This window comes from Musa acuminata, chromosome BXJ2-5, assembly GCF_036884655.1.
Source record: "Musa acuminata AAA Group cultivar baxijiao chromosome BXJ2-5, Cavendish_Baxijiao_AAA, whole genome shotgun sequence".
Taxonomy (NCBI): domain Eukaryota; kingdom Viridiplantae; phylum Streptophyta; class Magnoliopsida; order Zingiberales; family Musaceae; genus Musa; species Musa acuminata.
Genome location: NC_088342.1, coordinates 4,197,728 through 4,209,658, shown reverse-complemented (window position 1 = coordinate 4,209,658; position 11,931 = coordinate 4,197,728). Strand labels below are relative to the sequence as shown.

General features: G+C 40.2%; 1 protein-coding gene across 2 annotated transcripts; it reads right to left on the bottom strand.

Moving 5' to 3' along the window:
- Nucleotides 1-2,789: 2,789 nt before the first annotated feature.
- Nucleotides 2,790-9,319, bottom strand: LOC103984036 (uncharacterized). 2 transcript variants are annotated; one of them, XM_018826288.2, is made up of 8 exons: nt 9,009-9,319; nt 8,099-8,240; nt 7,844-7,978; nt 6,978-7,778; nt 5,301-5,658; nt 4,671-4,752; nt 4,274-4,525; nt 2,790-2,931 (listed from the first exon to the last, which is right to left on the bottom strand). In XM_018826288.2, exons 1-7 carry the CDS (start codon nt 9,282-9,284, stop codon nt 4,319-4,321), a joined length of 2,001 nt encoding a protein of 666 aa, XP_018681833.2. In that variant the 5' UTR covers nt 9,285-9,319; the 3' UTR covers nt 2,790-2,931; nt 4,274-4,318. The 2 variants fall into 2 exon arrangements, with proteins under 2 accessions (XP_018681833.2, XP_009399715.3); XM_009401440.3 differs by having other exon boundaries at nt 8,099-8,243; nt 9,009-9,316.
- Nucleotides 9,320-11,931: the final 2,612 nt, after the last annotated feature.

The following is an 11,931-nucleotide window of genomic DNA, read 5'->3' as shown; positions in this document are numbered from 1 at the left end:
ATATCACCTCTCCTGTTTTGACCTTCCATGAATGGATGAGACAATCTAGGAATTAAACCTTTCATTTTACTGAGAAGATTCCAAAAATTTTCTTGCAAAATAAGAATTTTTTCTGTGATACACTTCTCAAGTGTGTGTGTGTATATATATATATATATATATGTATATATATATATGTATATATATATATGTATATATATATATACACACACATGAAGTTTGGGACAGTCATATCTTGGTGAATATATATATATATATATATATATATATATATATATATATAGTGTGTGAAAATATGAAGTTTGGGACAGTCATATCTTGGTGAACAAGCAAAGTAGCAGATTTGACATAATGGCAAAGACAATTAAAATTTTGTTGAAAGTTAAGCTTCTGCTTTTTACAACATGAACAATGGAAGTCAAATCACTTACCATAAACATTAGAAATGGTCATATCTTACACAATTAACAGGCACCACTTTTTTCATTGCCTATTGTTGATCATAAACCAAGTCACCTACCATATTACATTTTTCAGGCTTTTTGACTGAGAGGCTTTGTTATTTCACCCATAACCACTATTCCATAATATTACTTTTACTTTAAGAAACTTCTTTTCTTCCTTTCTGGAAGAAAATAGACATACTAATTGCATCATGCTCAGAATAATTGATTCACTCCTATTCGTTTTTTGAATTTGTATAGAATACTGAATTAGGGGAATATGTACAATATTAATTTGGTAAGTTTAGAACCTGGATCTAAGTTATGCATCATATATTTGGACTGATTGATATCCAATGTTGAACCCGAATTGATTAAAACAGTAGCCATATCAACATTAATATCAATGAAAATTGAAAAATTATATTGATTCAAGCCTTTTGTTGACTATGCTTTGGGCATATCTTTGAGTCTAAATTGTTCTCTACAATCCAAAAAAATATTTCAAGCATAGATATGTTAATATCCTTAATTCCACTCAGGCTATATAAACTAATAATGCCGTCTCCTTGGCATCGTCACCTGCCGAACTTGACTTTTCTTTCACACGCCTAATTCCGTGTGACACACTCACACAACTCATGTCAATAAAAGCATGAACATTAATTTATAATGGTAGCTGGTCGGAAGGCCACATCAAAATCTACCTATTGGAAAGGAAACACACGTTTTGAAGTACTGTGTTCACCTGCTCATATAAGAATAATCAATGAACATTCTAATTTAACTTGGAAATTTGATAGAATATGCTGAAAAAAAAGAGATATCAACCTGACATTGATGAAAACATTTAGACATCTCAATAGATAAAGTACCCACAAATTTGTTTATCTGATTTCAATTCCACTAATGGCCGAGCTATTTGAATCATTCCAAACCATATCTACACTAATCTTTTGTAGTTCCAAACCATGGTAAGTAGAGAAAGAAAGGGACTCTTTGATGTACCAGATAGTAAGAGTTAGGTGCCAATCATCTTGACAAATAAAAGGTAACTTTCGGTGTTTCTGAAATCTATCATAGCAATTATGAACGAACATTTAAATTCTGTAATTAACAATTAGTATTATTACGAGGAGGAATAACATTTGATATTATCCGAATCACAATCAATTTCAATTAGATGAAACTTCATGAAACAACAATAACATATTAATGTCTTATCTTATTTAACATGACAATTCTAAAATAATTATAACAACGACTACACTGATTAGCTGCCACTGTTACCAAGTTAAGAACTGTAATTGATCATCATTTCTAGTATAATAACAATTATGATCATTATTTCTAATTAGTTCCAAAACAAGATAAAACACTTGACAAGTGCAGCTGAGCAGTATTTTGTTAAAAGACTAAACGATACAGCTCTTTTTAATTTCAGTATATAAGGCATAAATCCAGATCAAGAACAGATAAATACCAAAACTGAAGCACCATAATTGACAAAAATTGCAATAATATCATACTTGACCAACTGCGGCGTCACCGAAAACATAACCAATCTAAAAGGAAACAGCACATATCATCGCATAAGAGGATTGCAGGACAAAGCAAACCAACACACATGATAGATCCAAATTGTTTAGATTAGTCGGTATGATCATCATTCGAGGGAGAGAATGGAGCAAGAAAACCATCACATATATGCCAATTCATCAAGCCCATTATTGTATTTCGTGTCAAAGACAACCGCATGTGCACCATGACTCTGTTGTATAATTATCACGAAAGCTTAGACTGCAAATCCGTGGCACTAACTCATCAAACTATGATAGGTGTACTAAAATCAAACAAAGAACCTGAACTCTAGGAAACAAATTCTTCCATAATTGTAACCTGTGAATACTAGGATAGACTTGATTAACCTAGTAAATTGGCAAATCCATCTCAGCTTAGCTCAATGACCGCCTCAAGACCAGAAATTACTATAAAAACATATTTCCTAGTAGCTACGGATCTACCTTGCAGCTCATATTTCTCAACCCACGTTGGACATTTTTAAGCTATGACCTAGTGCAAGCCTATCCACAAGACAAACATGAGAATGGTGCAATTTTTTATGCACAATAAGCATTCATCTCAATATCTAGTGTAGTTCATGAAGAAAAGAAGTTCTCATTTCACCTTTCTTAACCTTGTTTTGATGGAGGGACCTTTATTTGCAGTTCCAGAAGAGGTACCCTTTTTATATGTATTTGTAAATTGTAACCATGTTTCACTGAACAGCATAAAATGAATGTGCCTTCTTCTGAAACTAGCCAACAGCCTGACAGTATATATATATATATATATATATATATATATAGATAGAGAGAGAGAGAGAGAGAGAGAGAGAGAGAGAGAGAGCAGATTCTGATATATTATGAAGCACAAATATTCCCATCTTAAGGCCTCCATCTCGGGGAATCATAACAAAATAAGTTACCTACAAAGGGGGGAAAAAACTAGTTAACAGAAGTGCAACATAAGAATATTTGATCTCTAATATAATCATTCACAATTACAATAAAAGCATTGAACCACAAAGTCCTAGGGGATTACTGATAAAGCCTTCATATCAGACCTAACATTGGGCTATAAGACTGTATAATAAACTGCAAACCACTATTAGGCAATTTACTAAGTGTAGTCTAGATGGTGAAATTTATGTATGAAGGACTGGAGAGTTATAACTACAGCTTGCTGGAGAGTGAACTTGGTAAAAAAAAGTGAAGTTTCAGAGAAAAAAGAAATAACTGCCAGAAAGATCCTTTTTCTATAATTAATCCAATTATGTGTTATTAGCAGTTTTGGCAAATAAGAATAAAGAAATGCTGCAACTGTTCCCTAGTGTTCAAGTGATTGTGACAACCTATTGGTTTTGTGTTTCAAGAATCAACTGTTTTTGCAGAGTGCAGACTTATTAGGATTTTCATGGATGCCAATAAGTAGTACATTGTTGTTCAAATCCAGTTCTGCTCACAGACTCCATTGCTTATTTACATGCCATCAACAAAAACAAGATGCCATTTTTTAAAAAGAAAAAACAATTTTGTAAAAATGCAGTAATCTCAGCAAACATAAAAGAAAACTAGAAGAGTAGATATGTATTTCAAGTTATATAGTTGAATGCATATGACCTTAGCATCATGGGACCTATTGAATCAATTTCTGTTGCTAGATACACAGTGAACCAACCAATAAATTCTCTCACTGAAAAAGCAAATAAAATATGTTAAAATATGTAAATACAACTTGAGCTACTCATTGAAATGAGAGGTGACTTTTAGTGAAATACAACAATATGGTTGACTTCTGTTAGACCATAAATCTTCTTTGCAGATACTATATACGAAGATAAAATTGGTTGTCCCTGATTATGCACAAATGATCCCAGACCCAAACAGTAAAATGCATATCTAACACCTGCTGGTCACACGGTACCACATGATACATAGTCTTTCGTCCATTAAAACAACTGCCGCCAGCAAACCCGACCAAAGAGTGAAAAACAATAACCATGTAAATTGGGAAGGAACAGGAGATCCCATGATCCCACATGCAAACCATAAATCACAAAATCTGCCAATTAAATAGATCATGTTTGTTCCATGAAAATGATTATTTGATTATCAAAATCTACACCACTGCAATTCAACAATAATAAGCTGATGGATACCTCTCCTGATTTTAATAAACCCAAACTCTAACTAACAGCACCAAGCTTTGCAAAAAGAAAATTTGAGTAAATGAAGAACTCAAAATTGCATGTTGGATGATCAACTTACTCAAGCATTGATTTTAAAAAGGTTTGCAGTGGAAACTAAGGAGGACTAGAAGGCATGACAAGTAAAGCAGCCACTCAGAGAACTGATCTGCCCACGCTTACGGAAGTATTGACACTTTCCGGCAGTCTTTGGTACCTGGTTGACTTGGCTGGGAGTCACTGCATTCCTCATCTCCTGAGCTTTCTTCTGAGCCAATCTAAGTTTGTTTATAATTTTTTCCATCGAAGAAGATCTTTTCTTTTCTAGTTTCATCTGTAATAAGATTTAGTGCTTTGTAAATGTGCAAAGCATCCAATAAAGCCATGTAAAATACAAAATTCAGAAAGCTAAGAAAGAAGATTAGTTAGAAAACTCCAGTCTTCAGCATAACAAGGTAAACTACGTAAGTTCAAAGCACCTCTAGCTTCCTGATCTCTGCATCTGCTTTTGCCTTCTGCAAGTTCTCCCAAGCTGTAATCTTGGCTTCCTCTCTCTTATGCCTTCCAAAAATGTTATGGAGTCAGAGAATTGGATAATCAGAAAAATAATATTGCGACTATCAATATCATGTAAACAAAATCTGGTGAAATGCATCAAGAAAGTTTTTATTTCCTGAAAAAAGATATTTATCATGTAATGTTATATAAGTATAAACAAACAAGTTTTCAATAGAAAAAAAATGATTAGACATCATTGAATGAAGAGAATGGCTATCTTGATTTGGACATGCTGCATACTCTTCCAAAATGATTAAAAGTTTACTAAAGAAAGTCACTTGTTGCAAGTTAGTCACTGTCAGGCAATTGTTCAGGTTATAATTCTAATTCTCTACCAGAGACAGTGCACAATCTCATGGTGCAGGCAGTGACCGCATTAGTAAGATAAACACCCACCTTGCCTTCTAGCAGTGACTTGGTGTCACTAGAAACCATTCAAAGATAAGGAGCATTGTTACTACAATTTGCCTCAAAATCTCTTGCATGAATAATATAAAAATTAACTAATGGAAATAACACAAAGAAACAGATGACAATGATGATGATGTTACTTTGATATGGATCTTGTTGTCTCAGCAACTACCCAAGCATCTGTATTTTCCTCCGCAGTCCTCTTCTTCCATTCTATGATGCTTGTTGGATGCCTATCAGAGTCACGTGCTATGTGTTTCTTGGACCATCTGGTCATTGTAACCCGATCATCCACCTCCACATCCCTAATCTCAATCTTTGAGAAGTGGCGCTCTACCTCCTCAATGGGAGGAACTGAAGCCGGAGACGAGGAAAACGGTCCCTCCTTGGGAGAGGAGGGAGTGCTTCCCTCTGGACTCATTTGTGTTGCCACATCCTTCCTCAAAATTGAGGTTGAAACTGTAGAGGCTGCTTCTATGGTACCATCAATTTTCTCATCTGTATACGGATCCAAAGAGAATTTGGTAAGTTTAAGACCTTAAAAGGACAATATTTATGCTCTTTATGCCACCACATATAGCACAGTCCTGCTTAATACATTTGAATATATCCAACAAGGTGGAACAAAATGTAATAGAACTGTGGCATAAGGTTGTTATACAAAGATACTTTAAAAGCATATGCATGTATAAAAAAGTGTGCTAAAGTTTACAAGGTAAGCTACCACTAGCCCAAGGAACTTAATACTAAGATAACTGGAGAAGAATGCGGAGGTGTAACATGCCTCAGCTAATGGAAAGCATCAAGTGATAGATGGAACTGGCAACAACCTTATGACAATAAAATAGTAAATAATGAATGTTCTTTAGAACTCATAGGCAACATGAAAATGGAAACCATTTGTCATGATCATAATCAATATTTTTTGTTTTGCATTAACATGTAGCATTGAATAACTACGTGACTGATGGCCAGCAAAGCATTTAAACAGAAGTTTACATGAAACATGTTATATGTAGTGTACAATAAAATATTTTCCTCCAACAGGAACAATTAAGTTTCAGTACAGCACAGATATAAAGCATGTAAAGTTATACAAGATATAAAAAATTGAAAATAAATAACATGAGAAAAGTATGGATGTGTAATTATGTGCAGATGGCATGCAATTATATGTGGCTTCTAAATTGTGATATTAGTGTATCATCTTAGAAACATACTCTGCTAGTCAAATAACTCTCTCTCACAGAATTTGGAGGCAGAAGTAAAAACTTAGTATACACAAATCCTCAACATTCACCTAACCTGCAAAAAATTTACTTCATACAAGGCTTGTTGATCATGATATTTGCTTGTTTCTTAAAATTTAAATGGTTCTCTACCAATTATCCTTAATAAAAATAATAACAGTAGAGCGATGTATAAATCTTATAATAAGATTTCTTATAGCTCTTTGTTAGTTATCTTTAACAAAAAAAGAAACAAAAGTATTCAGCACTAGTTGCAATTATATCATAAAAATAACTATGCACTTAATAAACAGCACTCATTTACTTTATTAATAGTGTAAACTATTAAAGTGAAATGGAAATAAACCTCATTGTACGCATGGAGACATATAAAACCCTTAAAACGGTATGTCAACGGGGTGTTGCAATAGGATAACTAAGATTGATGTCTAGGATATTGTACTTTGAGACACAAGCTTTCCTTGCCTATGGGTTATGATAATTGCTTAGGAACAATATGACCATGCCAAAAACAGAAAGTTTGATCAAAATAGCAAATAAGTGAAATGAAAGAACATTTTCCAGTACCCTGAGAGCTCGGAACTGACGAAGATGACTCGATCAGGGTATCAGACCAACCATGAATGCTAGCAGATCGGACTATATAAGGCTCTCCGTTACCCGAATTGTTCCCACCCATGGCACTGCCACCGCCAACTCCTATTATTCCTCCCCTTCCTCCTCCACCATCACCAACTCCTCTTCCTCCACTACCATTGCAATAAAAACCTCGTTCGGGAATCAAAACTCCTGCTAGGAAAGGTGAGTTCGCTGCAAAATTTCCGACCCTGCCACTATCAAAGCAAGGAACGAGCGGTGAAGCCAATGAATAAGTCCCACTTACTCCAGCCGGAGCTCCAAGCGGACCACTTTTCGACTTGGGCCGCCTATGTTGTGATGGGGGCATCGGTGACCTCCCAACCCCATCTCCTGAGACCGGGCTGAAGATCCATCTCTCTGCGTCCTCCCATTTTGAGGGCAAAGCCCTTCCATTGGCGAATGGCAACAACATGCCGCTGCCCCCGTATCTCCGATTGTTATGGGCCGGCAGAGGGACTCGTTCCGAACTCCATCCCTTCTGGTATGCAGCCGCTCCAGCGCCGTGCCGGTAGTTCGGCGTCCCGGGACTTGGGAACGTGCCGGACCTACTTCGAGATGAGGTAGCGGAGCTCTTCTTCATCCCTGGTACGCCACCAACGAAGAACCGCGGCGACAGGACCGACAAATCAGCGGTTTGGCCGTTGAAATCGAGGGAGACAGGCCGCCGCCTGCACGGCTTCCTACTGGGTAAAGTAACAGCTTCAGATCTGCACCGCCGGCTCTGGCATTCTACAAAAAGGAAGTAAATTTCGCAACTCTCAAATGTGGTCAACGAACAAGGGAATGCCATATACCTCTGAAAGCGTTAGATAAGGAATGCTTTGATGGCTTCAGAGATTCTTGTTTTTCGACTACTACATCATCCTCCTCCTTCCCTTCTTCTTCTTCTACTTCTTCCGGTTCTCTCTGTTCCAAGTCCTTGGCTGGCACTGCAACAATTGAGAAAGGCTTCAGAAAATTGGTCGATTGCCCTTTTTGGAAGGGTAAGACAAGATGGGGAACACCATCTCAGCCGGTGAGAATGGTGGCACTACAAGTGTAGCACTCACCTTTGGAGGGATTAGGTGGCTGAAGGCTGTGGCATCGGGAGGGGGTGAGGATACCTAGGGAATGGTGAGGAGGGGAGGACCTGCCTTCTAGATCTGGGTGCGCGGGACGGCCAGCGCCGGCGGCCTCGCGTCCCGCCAAGGGCTGCTGTATCAATCACAAAAAGGCGGATAAGTCTCTATTAACGCAGAGAAAAGCCAACACTGTCCTTACAAGTCAGCTACAGCAGTAAAAAAAAGCTCGATTTGGAAAGGAAAAAAAGATGTAAAAGTTGTCTTTTTGACCCAAAAGATGTAAATCTTGTCTTTTTGGTTTTCACAAGCCTCTTACTCTTCGCTTCTTTCACTCCTCGCGTTCTTGCTTGGTATTTTTTTGCTTTAATAATCTTTTCTTGTGCCCAATTCCATTTTCTTCGTGATATTCTAATGAAGCTTTTATGAATATGTAATCCCCAAATGAAAAGGAATAATCAGAACTCGGATCTGATGACTGCTCGGTCAAATTAATGCGTCTCTTCTTTCTCTTTCAGAAAAAGAATTGCTGAGGAAAAATGTAATTATAGAACAAACCAGGAAGCAAAACAGACTACATTTAAGAAGCTTAAATACACAGATAGTTCCTCTTCTTCTCGGTCCTCTCCCCTCCCCTGGGCTTATGTTATCAGTATAATTCGATTCATGCTCACTATTTTATTCAGATTTGCTGTAGAAAAATGAAGTTGTTGACAGACGCTTTTGACTTCTTTCCGGAAAGCTCCCATTTTTTGGTCTCAAGAACGAATCTAAGGAACTGTAGAAAAAGGAGTGTCATTAAACCCCACCACATTTCCTTTTCCAAAACGATACGAGAAATGGGTCGGAAAATATAGGCTTCTGAGAGAGATGGATGAGAGAGCCAAGTGAGAGACAAAACCAAGATGGAGAACACGGCTTCGTGGTCGGATCCGAAGGAGCAGGGGTTGCCGGCGCTCCTGGCGCCGGAGGAGAAGAGACTGCCTCCGGCGTCACCAAACGCGCCGTCGCCGCTGCAAGAGTGGTGGTCGGAGGAGTAATAGATCAAGGTGTCGGGGCTGCCATCGTCGCCTCGCCTCCGCCTCCGCCGCCCCCCCGACCTCAGCTGCCGCCCCTCCTTCCTCCGCGCCTCCTCCTCCACCACCTCCCCTTGAAATCCCAACCCTAATGCGGGCATCCTCGGCTCTTTCGCCTTCCCCTCGGAATCCCCACGCGAATATTTAAGAGCCGAACGACTCCAATGACCTGTTGGAACTCGGAAGCAGCACAGCGAAGTTCTCAATTAGCATCGTTATTTTTCTTGTAATATTCCTGTTAAAATATTGTTTTTTTGTCTGAAGTGACTGAAATGACATCGAGTATTTCGCGATAACGGGAAAAAGGTTTCGCCACATGGAAGGTCATTTTCGTCATGAAAGAATCTCTCGGGTTTCGGTGGCGGACTCTTCTTCTACCGGATCGAATATCTTGAAGGAAGCAGCAAACTTTGTTGTGTTCCACGTACAAAAGAGGGTCCCGCTAATCATATACTGCGTGGCGTACGTCTAATGGTTAAGAAGGGGCACATCTTTGTAGCGGATTTTAGGGAAGGTAAGATATCTCGCGGAAGCATAATATTGCACACGTGTAAAGGACGTGTTGGTGGTAAAACATGGGAACATGTTACGGTGAAGGGACGTCATAGGATTCTCCGCGGAGTGGCAAAAGCTCGCCTGCTGCATGCGCTGTCACGAGCGGAGGATTTCGATGAGGTAGCGGATTCAACCGGGAACCGTGGGGCGGGGGGAGCGCGGGTCCCACCGGTTTCCGTCGTCTTGCGTTGGCTTCTTGTCTCAGGTGAGGTTTGCGGAAGACAGGGTAAATCAGAGCTCGTGTCGCAGATTACATCTCGGCAGAGAGGTGGTCCCCACGTGCATCCAATGGTACACGAGACAGACGTGATCCCTGCGACCGCCAAGACGGGTGACCTCCGCGCCACACCCCCGGCGGGGCCGTGATGATCTCCTTCACCACCTTCGCCGCCTCCGTCGCGTGGAGGCGCCGCCGCTTCTCCTCCGTCTGCGCTCCGCCGTGAGACGAAGGAACACCCATGGTTGTATTAAGAGCTCTCACCCGTGTGACAGAAGGCTGCACTGATGGCGAGCGCACGGTTGCTGTGAGAGCCATAAAGAGTTACGCAGAAAGGAGGATAACGCGCACGAAGGCAAGCGATCAACAGCCGACTGGAAGCCGGAATCCCATCTTACTGTCATTTAAGTGGTCCTACGAACATTTAGTTGGTGAAGGAGGGCCTGAGAAGTGGCGTGCAGCTCCGCTGTCCATTAGGCTTCTGCATCATTCGGCCAGTCGCCTGATTGCCATCACAGATATTACCGAAATATATTACTTTCGTCCTTTTGTCTTCTTATTCATTGCGAACATTTACGCCGAGATCGATGTGTCAACACGGGTTGGCCCATCCGGAGTGCGCAAGATCGCTAGTACGATCTTTGAGCTGGAACATGTTAATCCGAGATCTAGTTGAGGAGGTATAGGTCTCGTTCTCCCAAGTAAAGGTTGAAGATCACTGCTTTAACTATTTGCTAGGTGTTTGCACATAGGTCAGAATCAAGAAGGAGATTCTCGATTCGACCCTCCAATGCTTTAAGTTAGCAAGTTAGAGTGTGTGTCTGAGTGTGTGTCTGAGGTTCAACCTTAGCGCTATTCCTAGGGTAGCTTTTACACATATTTCATGTGGTCGTACATGATAATTTTAATGATCTTTAGTCGTCATCGTACATAGTTGTTTAATGCCTGGTAACATCGCAAGTAACTAGCCCGAGCATTGGGTGCAAGCACCATTTGATCTACTCGATTCAGTCTCATTTGGTACTGCTTCCCATCTCCTATATAGCCTAGTATATGATCGTGTCATCTCGTACAGCCTTAAGCAGAGTGGGTGCAGAGGGATGGTGTCAGGCGATTGGCTAGCCTCAAGCTCATGGTGCTGAGTTGGCTTGGTGCGACACGTCAGCTTAGGAACACCATGTCCAGTCTATTGTGATAGCTGATGTGCCACGTGGGGTGGATGCCAAAATATATTGCATCATCCCTCTCCCCCCCCCCCCCCCCCCCCCCCCACTAACATTGTACATGTGTCACGTGGCAATTTTAATGATCCTCGGTCATCATTGTATGTAGGGGTTTAATGCCTGCTAACGTCGCAAGTGATCGGCTCGTGCGTTTGGTGTAGGCGTCATCTCAGCTACTCGATTCAATCTTTTTCAACATTGCTTCCCGCCTCTCATGTGATCCAATATGTAGTCGTGTCGCCTAGTACAGCCTCGAGCAAAGTGGATGTAGGGGGTGATGTCAGGCGGCTAGTTGGTTTTGGTCTCATGGTGCTAAGTTGGCTTGACGTGATACATCGACTTAGGGACGCCACACCGAGTCTGCTGTGGCAAATGATGTGTCGCATGGCGTGGATGCCAAAATATATTATATTATTTATTATTTAATCTTTGATTTCATATGTTAGATTTATGTGAGCTCATCTCGAGACATTTCTACTTGTCTTGATTACATAGATAAACTCGCCTCTCTTCCTCCTTGTCATCCACATGATAGCCACATCACCTTCAACTCATCTCCTCAATCCTTATCTTAACGCCATTGGAGCTTATGAGAAGAGTGCTTCCTTCCGCACAACGCTCCATTGGCCAGAGCTTAATGCCAAGCTTGTGCAGTTTGTGTTACGTGTTGTGGACAACCGGACATACACATGGACATTTCCTACGTAACTTAGTAGGAATTTCGCCACCAAATCAATCAGCAAAGCATGTAAA

What these genes read in the sequence shown, in the direction of transcription:
- LOC103984036 (XM_009401440.3), bottom strand. Translation starts at nt 9,284, where the DNA reads ATGCCCGCATTAGGGTTGGGATTTCAAGGGGAGGTGGTGGAGGAGGAG. An exon ending in GCCACCTAATCCCTCCAAAG is followed by an intron (nt 7,979 to 8,098) that starts GTGAGTGCTACA and finishes CAATTGTTGCAG; the next exon opens with TGCCAGCCAAGGACTTGGAA. An exon ending in ACAACAAGATCCATATCAAA is followed by an intron (nt 4,753 to 5,300) that starts GTAACATCATCA and finishes CATTTTTGGAAG; the next exon opens with GCATAAGAGAGAGGAAGCCA.